The sequence below is a fragment of the Oreochromis aureus genome, linkage group 15 (genome assembly GCF_013358895.1).
Source record: "Oreochromis aureus strain Israel breed Guangdong linkage group 15, ZZ_aureus, whole genome shotgun sequence".
NCBI classification, from domain to species: Eukaryota; Metazoa; Chordata; class Actinopteri; order Cichliformes; family Cichlidae; genus Oreochromis; species Oreochromis aureus.
In genome coordinates, this window is record NC_052956.1 from 5,126,237 (window position 1) to 5,141,640 (window position 15,404).

General features: G+C 40.4%; 1 protein-coding gene across 1 annotated transcript in view; it reads right to left on the reverse strand.

The window, feature by feature from the left end:
* Nucleotides 1-1,552: 1,552 nt before the first annotated feature.
* The window catches only part of mdga2a (MAM domain containing glycosylphosphatidylinositol anchor 2a), a 192,475-nt gene continuing 178,623 nt past the window's right edge, over nucleotides 1,553-15,404 (reverse strand). Inside the window, exons 16-18 of the mRNA XM_031755061.2 lie at nucleotides 11,478-11,608; nucleotides 10,870-10,966; nucleotides 1,553-8,412 (exon numbers count right to left, since the gene is read on the reverse strand). Coding sequence (XP_031610921.2) covers nucleotides 8,324-8,412; nucleotides 10,870-10,966; nucleotides 11,478-11,608 — 317 coding nt within the window. The 3' untranslated portion in view covers nucleotides 1,553-8,323. The remainder of the gene's footprint in view (nucleotides 8,413-10,869; nucleotides 10,967-11,477; nucleotides 11,609-15,404) is intronic.

Sequence of the window (15,404 nt, forward strand, 5' to 3'; positions counted from 1 at the left end):
GTATGAGTGGGAGCAAGAGAAAGAGAGAGAGTGTCGAGTGTGAGTGTGTCTGTGTCTTTGTCACGAAATGTACTTATAATGTACTTAAAGAAGTCCATTGTCCCCCGGACCACCAAAGAACTGGGTCAACGATCAATCAGCTGAAAATACCGGCACAGTCTCCAGCGTGGATGTGGACATTACTTTTATTTTTTATTGCACAAAAGGATGAGATCATGAAGGTAAAGTGCAAACTGCATCCAGAACAGATACAACTGTGTTATGCTGCATCCAGAACTTTGGCTTTTTTCAAGCCTCTGCACAGACATCATGCTAACACTAAGCTAGTCAAGAACCCAGAGTGTTATTCAAGCTGAATGAATGCTGGCCCCAGCCCAGCAGTCAAACCCTGAACTTCAAAGAGGTGAGCACTCAGACTGCAACCTCTATTTTCATCTTTGCTTTGTGTTGATACCTAAATACTAAAAAATATCACATGAGCGTCCTGATTAGGATAGAGATTTATGTTGGTATCTGGGACTCCAACCTATTGGTTTATATTGTTTAATATTAACTATGAGAGAATGGGTTCATGTCATTTTAATCACAAATATGAAGGTAATGTAACTAGTAGAATAATGAATTACTTTCTCCTGGTAGTAATTAAGTAACATACTTCATTACTGTTGAAAAAAGTCTTTTGTGTTAGATGTGTAATAGATTACTTTTTGCCAACACTCATCACAGCAAAGAGTGGAAATTCTTATGAAGGAGCCACTCTCATGACCCACCCAGTGACATCACTCTCTGGCCAATCAGTGGCATCCAGTCTGTTGACATCAGCTTAACAGACTGTATGCCTGTCGGCTCAGTTGGAGCCCAGGCTGAGTAGGTACTAAAAAAAATACCTGGTAACAGGTATTACCACTGAGTGGAAAACCCTAAAAGCCAGATGAGTTCAGCCAGTAGATACTATTGGGGAAGAGGTTTGTTACCTGTGTTAATAGGAAACTTTTGAATTCCACATAGTGTTACAAAAAAAAAGTTTTGTTGTTTTTCTCTTTAGTATTTCAAAGTCGTTTCAGTCTGTGTTCAATACAGCAGCTTCTGCTCAGGCTGCCACTCTATAAGCTTTCCTCGCTCAGGAGGCCCCTGCTGACTAAACTTTGGATGACTTTCAAGTCCCCCCCACACACCATTGTTACGCCTCTGTCTTTCCTTCAGATGTCCTTTTCTCGCCACAATCAACTCGCATGCTCTCAACTCTGAGAGGAAAACAAGCATGCCACATCTACAGAAGAACCACAAACTGGGAAGTACTGTCAAAGGAACAATTTGCACAACACAAAAGCTTTTGTTGAAAGTCCTTTGAGTGGGAGACAGGTGGTCACTGTGGGAATAACTTGGCTTTCTCTTTGAAAAACTATAGGGACAGGAGTGTCGAGTACTGACTAGACACGGGAACAAGAGGATTTGTGTTAAAGCATTCAGCACATAACACAGCACATTCTGTTCCTCGTCATTATATCCTTGTCTTGTAAATTCTCACAAAGCACATAAAATATTCCTTGTCTTTATTTTTTCATTAGTTGCAGATATGGCACAAAAAAAATGGATGATAAATCCAAAGAAATACAGTGGAGGAAAAAAAAGTAAAAGAAGCCTGATCATATATAAATATAGAGCACAAAACAGAGAAGAGTGACAGGTCATCATTACAGGGTGTTGGCACAGAACAAGATAAATAACATCACTGAAACACAGCCTTCTCAACAACCTTGATATTACAGCATCAAATTTCATTATTTCCTGGGGTCTTTCCAAGAATGAATTTGGGGGTGGGGGGGTGGCTTTCAGTGCTGGCAAACGTCTTCATTTTGTCACCTGCATGCAGTCAGCTTCACCGATGGTAAATAACCAGAGCCTGCGAGTGCTTTGCTTCAGCTTGGTTTGTGATTTCTGATCAGAGCGGGTAAGGGGAGAGGAAAGCCATCGACAGGCAGCCCGATTCACTCCAACAAAGGGGAAAGTTGGTGCCAAAAGGTGGCAGCTTTCCCGCTGGTAATGTTGACACACTGAGGAGCCGTGCCATCAAATAGTGACATCCCGTTTCTTTCCTGACAGAGTAAGATGAAATCTTTGAAATGTGTCTGCCTTGTCCAGTTATTTAGTGAGGCTGCTGTTGAGAAATCACTCATGACTGCCAAATCAGACAGCATGGAAGCAACAGCAGTAAGGTAGACGTTTTACTATAAAAAAAACACACAAAAAAACTGGGTAGTACGTTTCAAGTTTAAGGTGACGGACATTTAGCTCCTCTTTGAGTCCGTTGAACTAATATTTATCTGAATGCCAAAAACCTCTGCGTCTGCCAATTTTGCCAGTACTGGTTGAGCCTTACCGCAGTACCAACCCCCGTCATTGGCACCCATTCTCTTTGCTGAATCAGTACCAAGAAAGCAGGGTGGTGTGTATAGTGATAATTAGGGCTAACAGCTGCAATTATATCGTGCTAGTGCAACTGAATGATTTTTTTTTCTTTAGGGGAGCTAATAGCACAATGAATGGCACGATGTGACAAAGCCCTTCTTAGGTTGAACAGAAAATGAGAACATTTCCACTCAGAGAGAAATGTTGGCACTGTTCCTTTTAGAGACCCTCGAAGCACCAGGTGATAAGTGGTTAACTACAAGGTAAGATTAACAATTTTCTAGGTGTTTATAGCCACAATTTAGAAGGCAAAATTAAAAATTATACGTGAATGTCTAAAATATTTTAAAAAGAAACTTTGGGATCAAATGAGAGTTGGAAACAAATTTAGTTGCCTAACTGAACAGGACTCCATTCTTTAACCTAAGATCTTTTCCCACAAGTAGTATATTGCGAGGTATGCACTTTCTGGGAATTAAGGCAATACTTTGTTATAAATCACATTTTGTCACATAGCAACGAGTCATAGTTCTATTCACATGGATAAACTTTAATCAAATTTAGCAAAGAACTGAGAAATTGTTTTAACATATTGCCAGCAATTGTGTTCAATCTGTGGCCTGCACAATCTGTGACAGACCACAACCTTAAATGCTACAGTACCTCCATTTCAGTGGTATTAATGCTTACTGGGTACATTCATGCACAACTGCATTATTCATTCATGTATTCATCAATGCATAAATGATTTTCTTTGTAAGAACTCAAGATAGAACAGCATTGAAAACTTTGCTTTCTTAATACTGCGAGACACCACCCCAGCTGACATTAGGTCATTGACTTTCCAGTTAAATGAAAGACCAGTACAGATAATTTTTGTTACACAAGGCAAATCAAACGTGTCATCTAATCAGGGAGGAAGGTGAAACTGCAGTCTACGAGAATAAACAGCATCTGTGTAAGATGCACTGCAGCCTGCTCTCCTCTCCCAACAACCAAATGTTTATTGCCTTTTCCATGCAATAAAAACTGACTTGTGATGCTTGTTTTTACTAGTGTTACAGAAGTTTTTTTTTAAAAAAAGAGGCAATTTCTAGTGTATGCTGTGACCAGCACGACGTAATGCAATGCATTACAGCCGGCCCAAACACCTTATTTGTAGCGAGCTGTATTTGTCATGACTGCAGGCTTTAGTACTTCAGCTCTGAGCCTCCAACTCTGAGGCTGTTTTCTAGTGGGTTTGATTGCCGCATACTGAAAGAAAAATATAATGCAATCCCCCCCCCAAAAAAAAACACATAACACCCAAGCTTCAAAAAAGGACCTTGGAGTGAAAATATGTTTCAGTGAGAGGAACATGAAAAAGACTATTTAGAGAAAAGGTTAGTAAAGATAGAAAATTAACTGCACGTTTTTCATAAAAAATGCACCAATGTAGGATTAAGGAGCTGCTGCTGCACACAGAGGGAGATGTATCGGGTTATACCTGTAATGTAGGATATAACTATTGAGCAGACAATAAATATAGCAAGCATCACTTCTGGCTTGTGGTATGCTTAAGAATTGCGTTATTTTTGACTTTTATTATATTGCAGTACCTACGGTATTCAAATTATTGCACACCATTCTACAAAAAAAAAGGTTTATGACAAAAGTCACTTAAAAACATATGGCACTAATACCGCAACTAATAAAACAGCTGGAACAAACAGCAAATGTCATGGGTCCGGGTACAGCGATAAATAACAAAACACTTGGCAGATGCAGTCACGTTAAGCTGCAGCACCTAAACTAATCTTGAAACAACTCATTTCCCCTTCTTCCTTTAAGACCACTTCACACCTTCTGCCAACGCAGATGCTTCTTATCATCAAAATAAAGTCAGTAAACACTCTACACTACGAAAGTGTCACACAACACTGTTTACATATTCAAAACTGTTAATCCCCCCCCTCAATTGTACTTGGAGGACTTTTATCAAGAAAGAGAGCACAGCTGAGTGTGAGCTACTCACTGGACTCACGTCCCTCAAAGGGCAGCCACACGCACAAAGGGTGTGTGTGTCTGCACAGAAATGGAAATCAAAGTCACAGTGAGAGCTGCGAGAGCATGGAAATAAACAATGATCCTTTTGGCAGTATAATTTCCGCCACTATTAGCCAGCCTTTTCTCAACCCGAGTGAAATTTTTTAATTTGCATGAATGTACCCAATATGCATAAAAAAATGAAATATATTTATATATATAATGCACCATGAAACAAAAACAGAAATGAGGTCTGCCACTGGTAAATCTAATATACACAAAGATAAACAGGAGTTTTGCATACTTTTGGTTGTTATTTTAAAGCAATAATTTGACATTTTAGGAGGAAAACAAAAAAAACAAAAACATTTTTTTGACCAGAGGAGATTAAATTTTTTTTATTTTTTTCATTTACTATGAACAGAGCACCAGCCAGTTAGCAGAGCACAATGGCTGGACACAGGAGAAAAGAGGAAGCCTGGCTCTATCCAAAGATTACAAAACATGACTGCCAGCACTTCAGCTTGCTAATTACCTCATTAAATCTCTTTTGTTTAATGCTAAGTCTAAATACAACAGTTGGTGGTCTTACAGTGATGGGTTGGCCTATTTGGAAGCTGGCTGGGAGCTTTGACGGCCACTGACTTCCTGTTGTTCCGACTCATTGTTTTAAGATGATTTTTTAGCAATTAAGGAAACATGATACGCCATGATGAACTTCAGAGGTGCTGGTTGATTGCTTTAGATACCCGTGCACAGATCCAGCTTACCTGATTTCCCACATAAGGTCACACTCTGCAAGCCTGTTTCCCAAAATGCCAAATTGTTCCTTTAAACCTTTGAGTAATCTGTTAGTATATCATATTCTTCTCATTTGCTGAGCTTTTGTTCTAACTGTGAATCGACCAGGTACTCCAGGATGTAAAAGGAACAGTCACCAGCACATCTTGAACTCATATCCATACTTAATAACAGTGACGACTTGAACGGGGCACTTTGGCACTTGTCATTACCTACTATATCGCCGGTGGATATAGCAACTAGCTAATGGAGATTGTATCTGAGATTATATTATTTGGAAACTGTCAAAGTCTGTGTCAAAGTCAGACATACTTGATGTTCTTGATGTGTCCAAAACAACCTATAAAAGCCTGAAAGTTCTCATCATCAAAAGCACACAGAAAACATATGTTTTAGTAAGACAATACATCTAGTAAAGAACTCCCAAGAACTCCATTTACATTCAGTGTGATCCTAAACCTTGAAATGAAAATGTCTGAGATAAAAAAACCAAGAAGAAGAAGAAGAAAACAAAGAAAACAGAAATGGATAGCAGATAATATCTGTGATCTCTGTAGTAACACCACACAGATTGTAACAATATTGTTAAGATGCCCTGAAATGCTCATCATTCTGCTCTGTTTTGATTAGCATATTTATCTTCTTTACATGTATCAGTTTCTTATCACACCTATTGTACACAGCTTGATGCTCACACATGTACACTACCCACTCTGACTAACCCAGGCTTCCACTGAAGAGGCTACATATAGTGAACCACAACACCAAAATGAACCTTTACCCAGTTTATTTGCTTTCTCCGCTGGGTTTCCTTTTTTGTTCTTTAATGCTGTGGTTGCACTTTAAATAAGAAGATACCGAGTTTTTAAAAAACCCCAAAACAAGTTCAATTTTTAGTTTTGTTACAGACAGCGGAAAAGCCTGAATTTGTGGGAGTAGGTCACATATGTGCGAGAGAAATATAAAATGGATTTTAATATGCTGAACTGTATGTTGTGCTTCCCGTACTCCAACATAAAACATATATCATAAACCTTTGAATAGAGCTTCTTTAACATTTACAAGTTATACATTTACCAAATTGGTTTGCTTCTTTTGCTTCCACCAGCTTTGATATTTCAGCAAATGCAAAGGGAGACAACAAGAAGTAAAAGGAAGTTAAGTCATCTTTAACGGAAAAAAATGAAAATAAATAAAATAAGAAACAAGACACAAGTCCTCAAAAACGTTTGTCATAACCAACAATGAACGGAATTTTTCATTTTCTTATTTTCTCTTTTTTACAATACATGTTGTTTTTTTTAAAAACCCCGCTGGTTAAGGTTATGGTCTCAGGTAGATCTTCCACAGTCAATCTTCACAGTTTGTGTAAAAGCAGAGAAACATTCTCGCTAGAGTAATAAAATATCATGACTATTATTATGGTCATTATTATCTTTTATTCTCGTATTGTTCCATAGAAATGGTGGAGGATAGGGGTGAGGCGTGTCACCCTAATGAAGCGCCTGCAGTCCCAAAGTTCCTACTCTCCTCCCTGTACAACGCAATGTTTTATTCAGCAGTTGTTCTTTTGTTTTGTTAAAAAAATGCTTGCCCACAGGGGAGGAGAACTGTGGGAATGGAGAGTGGGGTAGTCATTCGGTGAAGTGTCTTTATCCTCCTCTATGATCTTAAACTGTTTTCCTGCACAAGACAAAAAAACCCCCCAAAACACAAAAAACAGAACAAACAAATAAACAAAAAAAAGGATCCAGAGCCTCACTTTGACCGTTGCCACTCTTTTTTCTTTTTTTGTAATCCAAATTGTTTCCAAACCTGTGCTCAGGGTCTGCCAGCACGACCTGGTTGGCTGCCCTCACATTAAACTGTGCATAGGCATAGGCTTAGGTGCATGCACACACACACACACAAAAACGCGCGCCCTTGCACACACGCTGATATTCGCGGGCGACTGCTCCGTCGGGAGTAAAATCCGGACGCGGCACAACCCCCGCTCTCGATCTTGAACGCGCCTTGCCCTCCCATCAGCACTTGTGGGGCAAAAGAAACAGTAGAAAATAGCCCATCAGAGGAAACATGAACAGAGACTTGTTCGATGTCGATTAACACCCAGGCTCACGATTCGGTTTGTAATCTGAAGGCACTTTGTTTCATGGCAGAAAGTAAAGTGGCTTCTGTTCCACAGGCAGACCGCTGACTGAATATTCGAGTGGGGCCTCGCTAATCGGACCTTCCTCTACTCTCTGCCTGTTTTTCCTCTCCCTCCTCTGCTCTGTCTCCTTCTCATTTTTAAGCTCGAACATCTCTCTGCCTTCCAGTCCACCTGTCTACACCTCTGCTGAGCCTTCTGCTCTTATTGTTCTGCCACCATACGGTCAGTTGGCCACTTGGACTCGTGAGCACAGTGTTAAAAGATACGTAGGCAGCTACAGGGGAGTAAGCAGACAGAACTAAATGTTGTCGGAGTCCTTGTTTTTCTACAGTACAGCACCGAGCAGATAAAGAAATGCCAAAGAATGACACGAGGCTGGGCTAAAGTGAAAAACAAGTGTCGGGGATTGGCATCTGGTGCAAGAAAATGGAGATAAAGATACACAGAGAAAGGTCTGATTGAATGTATTGATAAGCAGGGAAATGTTACTTCGTATTCAAAAAGTCAGCAGTGTCTGTATTTCCTTCCGTCGTCAAAGGAAGCTTTCCGGCGCCTCGTAAAATGGTTCTTGTGCTTTACAAACTGCCCTCCCTCGACGCTTGTGAACTCCTCCGCCGGTCCGGGCTCATTCGTCGCCGACCTGCCTTTGTGCTCGTAAAGACGTCCAGAGTTCTGCGCCGACGGGTGTTTTTCTGTAAAAGAGGTCTCTTTAAAAAAAAATGTAGCGCATCTTCTTTATTTACTTTTTGTGTAACTTTTTAATCACTTATTTTTTCTCTCTCGCTCATTTAATAACTGCGGCCTTTCTGTAGTCTGCAGTCCGTGGGGGGACCCCGCTGCTTTCAGGATGCATGAATCTTTGGTGATTGGATGTTGAGGGTACAGCTCACAGACGGCGGCTCTGAATATTCGCCTCTGAGATGATGGAGAAATGGGTCACCTTTGACCTTCCAGGAGGGTCAGCACCAAGGTGACACATAGCAGCCATATATGGCAGGATGTGGACAGAGCCTTGGCGCTGAGATCTAAATGGGGGGGAAAAGAAATAAGCAAACATTCCAATACAAACATGGGAAGATAACTGGTGAAGGGAATACTCTATGATTTTATTACTCATGCTATTTAATACGAAACTATGGCTTTATCCATCTGTGGCATGCTGATTCACTTCAGAAATATGTTGAGTGTGTTGAATACTAAAGCTTTTCCATTTAGCCAAATACAAGACTATGCATACAGAAATATTACTAACTCAGCAGTCAATTATTCATGAAAGAGCTATAACATCATGATTATCCCTGTGGCTTTCACTATCTTTTAATGAGCTTTTAACTAGTAAATAATGGGCTGTTACCAGCGAAGAGCTCCGCTGCTAAAAGCTAATGAGTTGCTCGGTAACCACAACAATTGGTCAGTTCAGCTTAAAGATCTGAAGATTCGGTGTGCAGACGTAAAAGTCAAATTAATGCTCTCATCTAACATCTGTGCACGAGGCTGCAGTGGTCAGCATTGTGTTTGTGTGATGTTTTTGTTCTGTTTCTGTTCTGGGCTTTAGGTTAAATGGTGATTTTAAATTCACTACATACAGCTGAGGTCAGAAGTTTAAATACAAGCACCATGGGGATGAATGTCATGGTAATTATGGGCTTTTAATGATTTCTTTAAAATGATTATACAGCATACATCTTTAATTGCTGAAAAACAAGAACTGGATGCACAAGTTTTAAATTATTTTGAATTTTCTCTACTCCACACAGGGTCTAAATTATATATACAGGCTCCAATACATATGTAGACCACCACTAATATTTGGACTAGCAAGTTGCACTCTGACAAGACACTTTTAGTAGACATCAACAACATTCCGGATATTTGAGGGTTCTTCTTGGCGGGATTGGCAAGATCCTTTTAAATTGTTTGGTTTCCTGGCACAGTCCTCGCTTTTAAGCATAATCTACATTCAGGAAGTTTAATGTTAGCCTGCTTTATCCATCCCAAAACCAATTTTGATATACGTTTGGGATCATTTGGAGGTAGTTTATTATTTTATCAACTTCGTGCAGTTTCCACTTCATGGCAGGCTTGAGCATTGGTGGTTCCTGGGTTGTTCGTTAACATCCTAACCAATTTCCTATCATCTCAGAATCACACTTTGGGTCTTGTACTTATGTATAATGGTTTAAACTGATTATACGCAGTTGTTTGGAAAGGGCCCATTAAGCTTCTGAAATAGCCTTTCAAAAACCCCGACCTCAACACTAGTCAAAATTTGAGGACTATGCTTAAAAGCGAGGTCTGTGCCCACAAACCAATTAATTTAAATGAACTCTACTAATTATGCTAATATAGGTGGTCAAATATCCAAGCAGAATTATACCAAGCTTGTTGGTAAGTGTTTGGTCAAGGTGCAACGTGGCAAGGGACAAGAAGCCCCAAATTAAAAGCCCCAAATTAAAATTACATTCATGTGTATGTGAACTTCCAACCACAAATGAAGATGACTGTGAGGGACTCTATCACAGGTGTATCCCGTGTCTTTCCTAAAGTAAGCTGGCTCCAGACGACCCTGCCCACAATAGCTGGATAAAATAGATGGATCTGCTGCTGTGCAAGAAAGCAAATATACATTTTCTCCCATATGTTTTCCACTGTGCTACTAACCTCCTTGAACAAATCCTAAAACAGACACAATGAAGCATTTTTCTTTCTGAGCTGGAAAATCAGTCAGAAGTCATCTCTCATCATTCCTCACGAGATCTTGCTCAATTTTCCCCTCTCACATCACGCTGAATCATGTAAGATTCATTGCGTGAGACTGAATTGCATAATTCATAACATTACTCTGTCCTCAGCCCGGGCGACTACTCCTTTACTTCCAAAATGAATTAATGCTGTCGCTTTGAATCATAATGCATCCAAATGAAAAATAACCTATACAATAACAAACTCACAGCAACAAAAACAATGCATCTTGCAGACCGAGATCACTGTCTCTGATTGCCGTTAGATGGGCAGTTATTTTCCACCACGGACGTGAAAAATGAAAACAGATTATCTTGATTCATTTATGGCATGTTAAAGAGATGTCTAAGTCTGAGCGGCTTTTGGAAATAATTCCTCCAGAATAAATAACGTGAATTAAATCAAGGGAACTGTATTTGTCTGCCAACCAATAATGCTCTGTCAATTGCAGGCCATTTTCCGTGTCCTGTTTTCTGTTTTTTACCTTCTGTTTGTTCCAGCAGCGCAATTACAGTACTCCACTCAGCCAGCGCAGCTATCATTCATGTGATTACACACCCTGTTGCCATGGCAACCATGCTTTCCCCATGAGATGGTCGTTCAATGCTGCCAGCTGTCTAAGATTAGATCCTCTCTCATAAATCTGAACCTTGTCCGGTGAGGTAGAGAGAGAGTACCTGAGACTTAGATAAGAGGGACAGAGGAGAGGATGGAGGAGGCGGATGCGTGGTGCTACTCACTGGGCGGCGGGTCTCGACACTCCCCTTCCTCCAGCGTGATATCATCAATAGCAATGTCTCCTTCAATGCCCGGTCCCCGAATCCCTTGAAGTACGACCTACAGGGAGTAGCACAAGTCGTCATATTGAATCTTGAGAGACCAAAATACCAAAAAAAAAAAAAAAAAAAAAAAAAAACAGGAGAAAAAGGGAAATTTGAACGGCAGTAAGATAAAGACTGAGTCAATGCACAGTGTAATTTAGCTAAATTACACCTGGGAAGAAAACCTTAAAAAACACAACAGCAGGTGGCAAGTATTTGCTTATAATGCCACAAAATTTAAAACCAAGACTGTTGGAAGCTGCAACTAAAGTTACCTATTTTACAACTAAAGCTGTAAAAATGATGGAAGTTCTGCAGCTTTTCATCATCCACTCACAAAGTTCAGGCTTCCTGATGGAAAAGCACGTCATACCAGACAATTTGTGTGGATGCCGGCTACTTCTCACAGCTACATCAGTGTTTAGCCCCCAGGGAAGCCAATACCACACAAACACAGGCAAAGAAGAAAATAGAGGGCACCGAGGGAAACGCTACTGCATATTGAATGAAAGTTTTTTTAGGCTCACCTGGAAAGACGATGTTGGGTGGATGCTTACTTTGGCCTGCTTCCAGCGGTCACCTTGATTGCCACTTAGCGACCACACGAGACCTTCTGAAGCCGTTTGACCCTTTTGCTTTAGGAATGCATTTAGTGTTCCTGCATTGAGGAGAGAGACAGTTGGACTGTTGCCAAAATATTTTCTAATGGCTCAAAAGAAAGTATTCATATCTTGGAATTATGGCTTAATAATCATTATATGTTTTCATTTTATAGTGCTAACTCCTTTTGTCCTACATTTAAAGTACTTCCTCTATTATGCCCCAAATGGAAGCTCACTATTATTTAATTTAAGTAGGTCATTAGAAATTAAGGTAACTGGTCGATTGTAGCCACCTCTCAGCAGTGCATGAAATCCATGTGAGGGGACAATTAGGGTGTGCAAGTGGAGGCCGAATCACATATGTTTATGTTGGAGTAACAAATATATGTATGCTTTTGCAGAGACATTGAATAGGGTATACATTCTCCAAAGTTTAAAATTTTAGGTGCAGCAGGCAGAAAAGAGATGGAAAAAAAGAGAAAAATAGCAGAATTCCAAAAATAGAGAGTCGTCTTCCGAGAGCTCCCCTTCTCTAAGCCACAGTTACAGGTAAGTACATCTGCTTTAAATACCTTTTCAACTTTATATTGACTATTGAATTCTTCATTTTCACCAGGTGACAGTCCTTTGTTTGACATATTACCACACTTGGTTTTACCGTGCTATGCGGCCTTTTTTCAACCCAATATCACGGCAAAGTGTTGAATGGACACGGTGGACTGGCATGTCTATTACACGTTTTGCCAGGATACTGGGTTGCTTTTTGCTGCTCCTTATAGTGCTTTATAGTTCTAAAGTGATCTGATATGAAAAGATCCGTTACAAGGCAAAGACTGCTGTCACAGGCTTGATTTTGTAAAGTCTGACACGCTGTCAGGGGTTCAAGAGTATAGTTCCTTGTAAGATCATTTGAATTACAATATGCCGAAATAGGAACATTTGTCAGCACCAACCACTGTTGTACTTCATGTACATTTCCTTCAAAAAGTAATCAGACATCTTAACGTTTTTATTAATTTTAAAAAGAATAAAATATGCAGTCCACCTGTGATAAACTGATGTGATTGGACATAAAACAATCAAAGGCTCCCAGAAGTCACACTGCATGTCAGAACTAAAACCAAGACATGAGGTCCATGAAGTCTCTGTTGACCTCCATGACAAAGCTGACCATGTAGAGTTCAGCTTGGGTAGTTTTGCTGAACAGTCAGTTGGTTGTCCAGTCAAATTGCAAAGGGTCTTAATTGGGGATGTCCCCAGGAACTCAACTGCAACTAAGGGTCAAAAGATCAGTGAAGAGATGAGAGAACCAGCCAGTAGGACAACTAACTCAGAAGCAGTGCACAGAGAATAAGGGAAGAAGTCTTGATTAAAAAGTAAATGACAGCATTTTTGGATACTGTCAAATGACATTTAAAAGTCTGAGAATAAAGATGAATTTTCTCATTGCACAATGCTACTGCAATACCATTTTTCACAGCAGCATCGTGCAATGACAAGGAGACTGGTCGGGGTCAAGGAAAGGATAAAAGCCAGATATCTTAATCAAAACTCTTAAAAAATCTCACCAAAAAATGTCTCTTTTACAGCAACAAAAAGCTGCAGCCCTTTTTTCTAAGTGGGTCTATATTATATACCACCTGACCATGTACATTAAAGAACTCCATAGTAATCTGTTCCAGATTAATTCCAAATAAAATTGGGCTTCTGATCTAATATTCACCTGTGTGTCCCGCATTTCAGATTTATGTATTCTTCTGAATACGAAGCAGAGCCAAGCAGTAGCAAAGGTTAAACTCAGGTTATATGAATTGATACATCTATTAAGTTAGTGTCTGCATGCAAAGATAAATTATTCTCTCGCTCATGATGGTCCAAATTAATTATCACTAAAGGGCAATGTGTGATGAGAATTTCTCGATAAATGGAAATACTTTCCCTCTAGAGGGCAGTTCTTCTGAATTTATCATTAGTTTTAAACTATTTCTGCCAAGTTCAGTTTTCTTTCAGCTCAGCTGGATTTCCACTAAAGCTACAGAAAATAATCCACTGAGTGTCACTGCCAGCTCGATATTACAAAACACAACATGACAGATCTATTTCAGCTGAATTCCTATATCAGTTAACAATAACACAGATATACTGGGTGTTATTGAGACAGAACAGACTATATACCAAGTCTGCATTAAAGACTACCCTCAGTGAGGTCCCTTGTCTGGCCCCAGGCTTTGATATAAAACTGTCAGATGATGACACTGAGTGCAACCACTTTTCCCTCCTTTACAAACATACCAATTGTGTGTGTGTGTGTGTGTGTGTGTGTGTGTGTGTGTGTGTGTGTGTGTGTGTGTGTGTGTTTGTGGTATTTTTAATTTGCCATGCTGGAACAGGGAGTGCGTGTATGAGAGAGAACATCATCTTTTTTGCAGTGGGCTAACAGTAGTAGCATCCAAAGACTCAAATCAGGTTAGCACTGACACCACAGTGAAGCTCAGTGCGAGCAGTGCTCTGAAGTCAAGTGAATTTCACAAATATGGGAAGCAGCAACTTTGCGTTGACTCAACCAGTGAGGCAACCTTTCATTTGATGCATCTTTGCTTCAGCTAGATGCCTCATTACTGGTAAGCCCCCACCCTGGATAGGTAAAAAAAAAAAAAAAGAAGAGGGAAAGCTACGCTGTTCACACTCTCTCATCAGCACGGTATACACTCCCCCCCACGACAGCACAATCTCCAGTGAGAGATGAGCTCTTGTACAGAACATGACCCGCGGTTTCATCTCCTGTGGAAGTGTTTAGGATGTAGGAGGATTCTTGCTGAGCTAGCTGGCTTACATTTTCTTTGAACTCATAGCGATGTAGGTGGTTATGTCAGTGTCATCACATCCTGAGCAAAGGCATATGCTGTATATTCTTTGGAGTACTTTTTTTTTTTTTTAAAGGAATACCTTTGGCAGACACTTGTGAAATTTAAAAAGATCTGAGAAGAGAAAGATGTGAGTCTGGTGAACAGTGAAGAACAGCTCCTGGAAATTTTTCAATTATGCAGTGAGGATGGTAGAGAGGTGGATTGAGGTGCTCTACCACCCTCCTTGCTAATGAAAAGATGACTCAGTTGCTTCTCAGAAGGTCAGGCTTAACACGCGCTTGGTTGGTGTGCTTTGCTCGAGACTTAATCCTATAAACAAATGCGACACGGGCTCCAAAGGCAAACTTTGATGTGCGCTTCAGTAATTAAGTGTGACCTTGTCTCAGGTATCCACCCGCTAGCTAACTATGGAGGAGTTTCTTTGAGCCTGTGCCACTGTTCACATCAGTGTGTAGGCATGACTCTTTATCGACTGATTCTGGCCTTCAGCGATACCGTGCCACAGCCTGACTGTGACTCACGTCAACGGCACCGTGCCAAACAGTACCGAAATCTTCAAATTTCAAGATGGAGCTTTGCCTCATCGGGTGGTTTTGTAAGCCACAGCTTTAAGTGCAAAAAAGAAAAAGAAGAAGAAGAAGCTCTCAATTATTTAAAATGCCAAAATTCCCCCAGATAACAGAAAATATGAAATGCATATATTATTTGGGCAATTTGTCATAAGCATTTACTCCTCTGGGAAGAAAATATCACAAACCAACATTCCTGAGCTTGGGGCAAATGTTTCTCACGGACGGAGAGGCAGAATACCAAATGAAGCGCCGCTATGGAGGATCTGAGCTGGGTTTCAAGTCCTTGACATTTAGCCCATTCATCATAACACGCCACAGTCTGGGCATGGGCTTCACCACAGACGGGGAGGGCAGGAGAAGAGAGGGTCTGGCTGGCGATCAATTTGAGCAAATTGGAAATGTCACGGCCTACT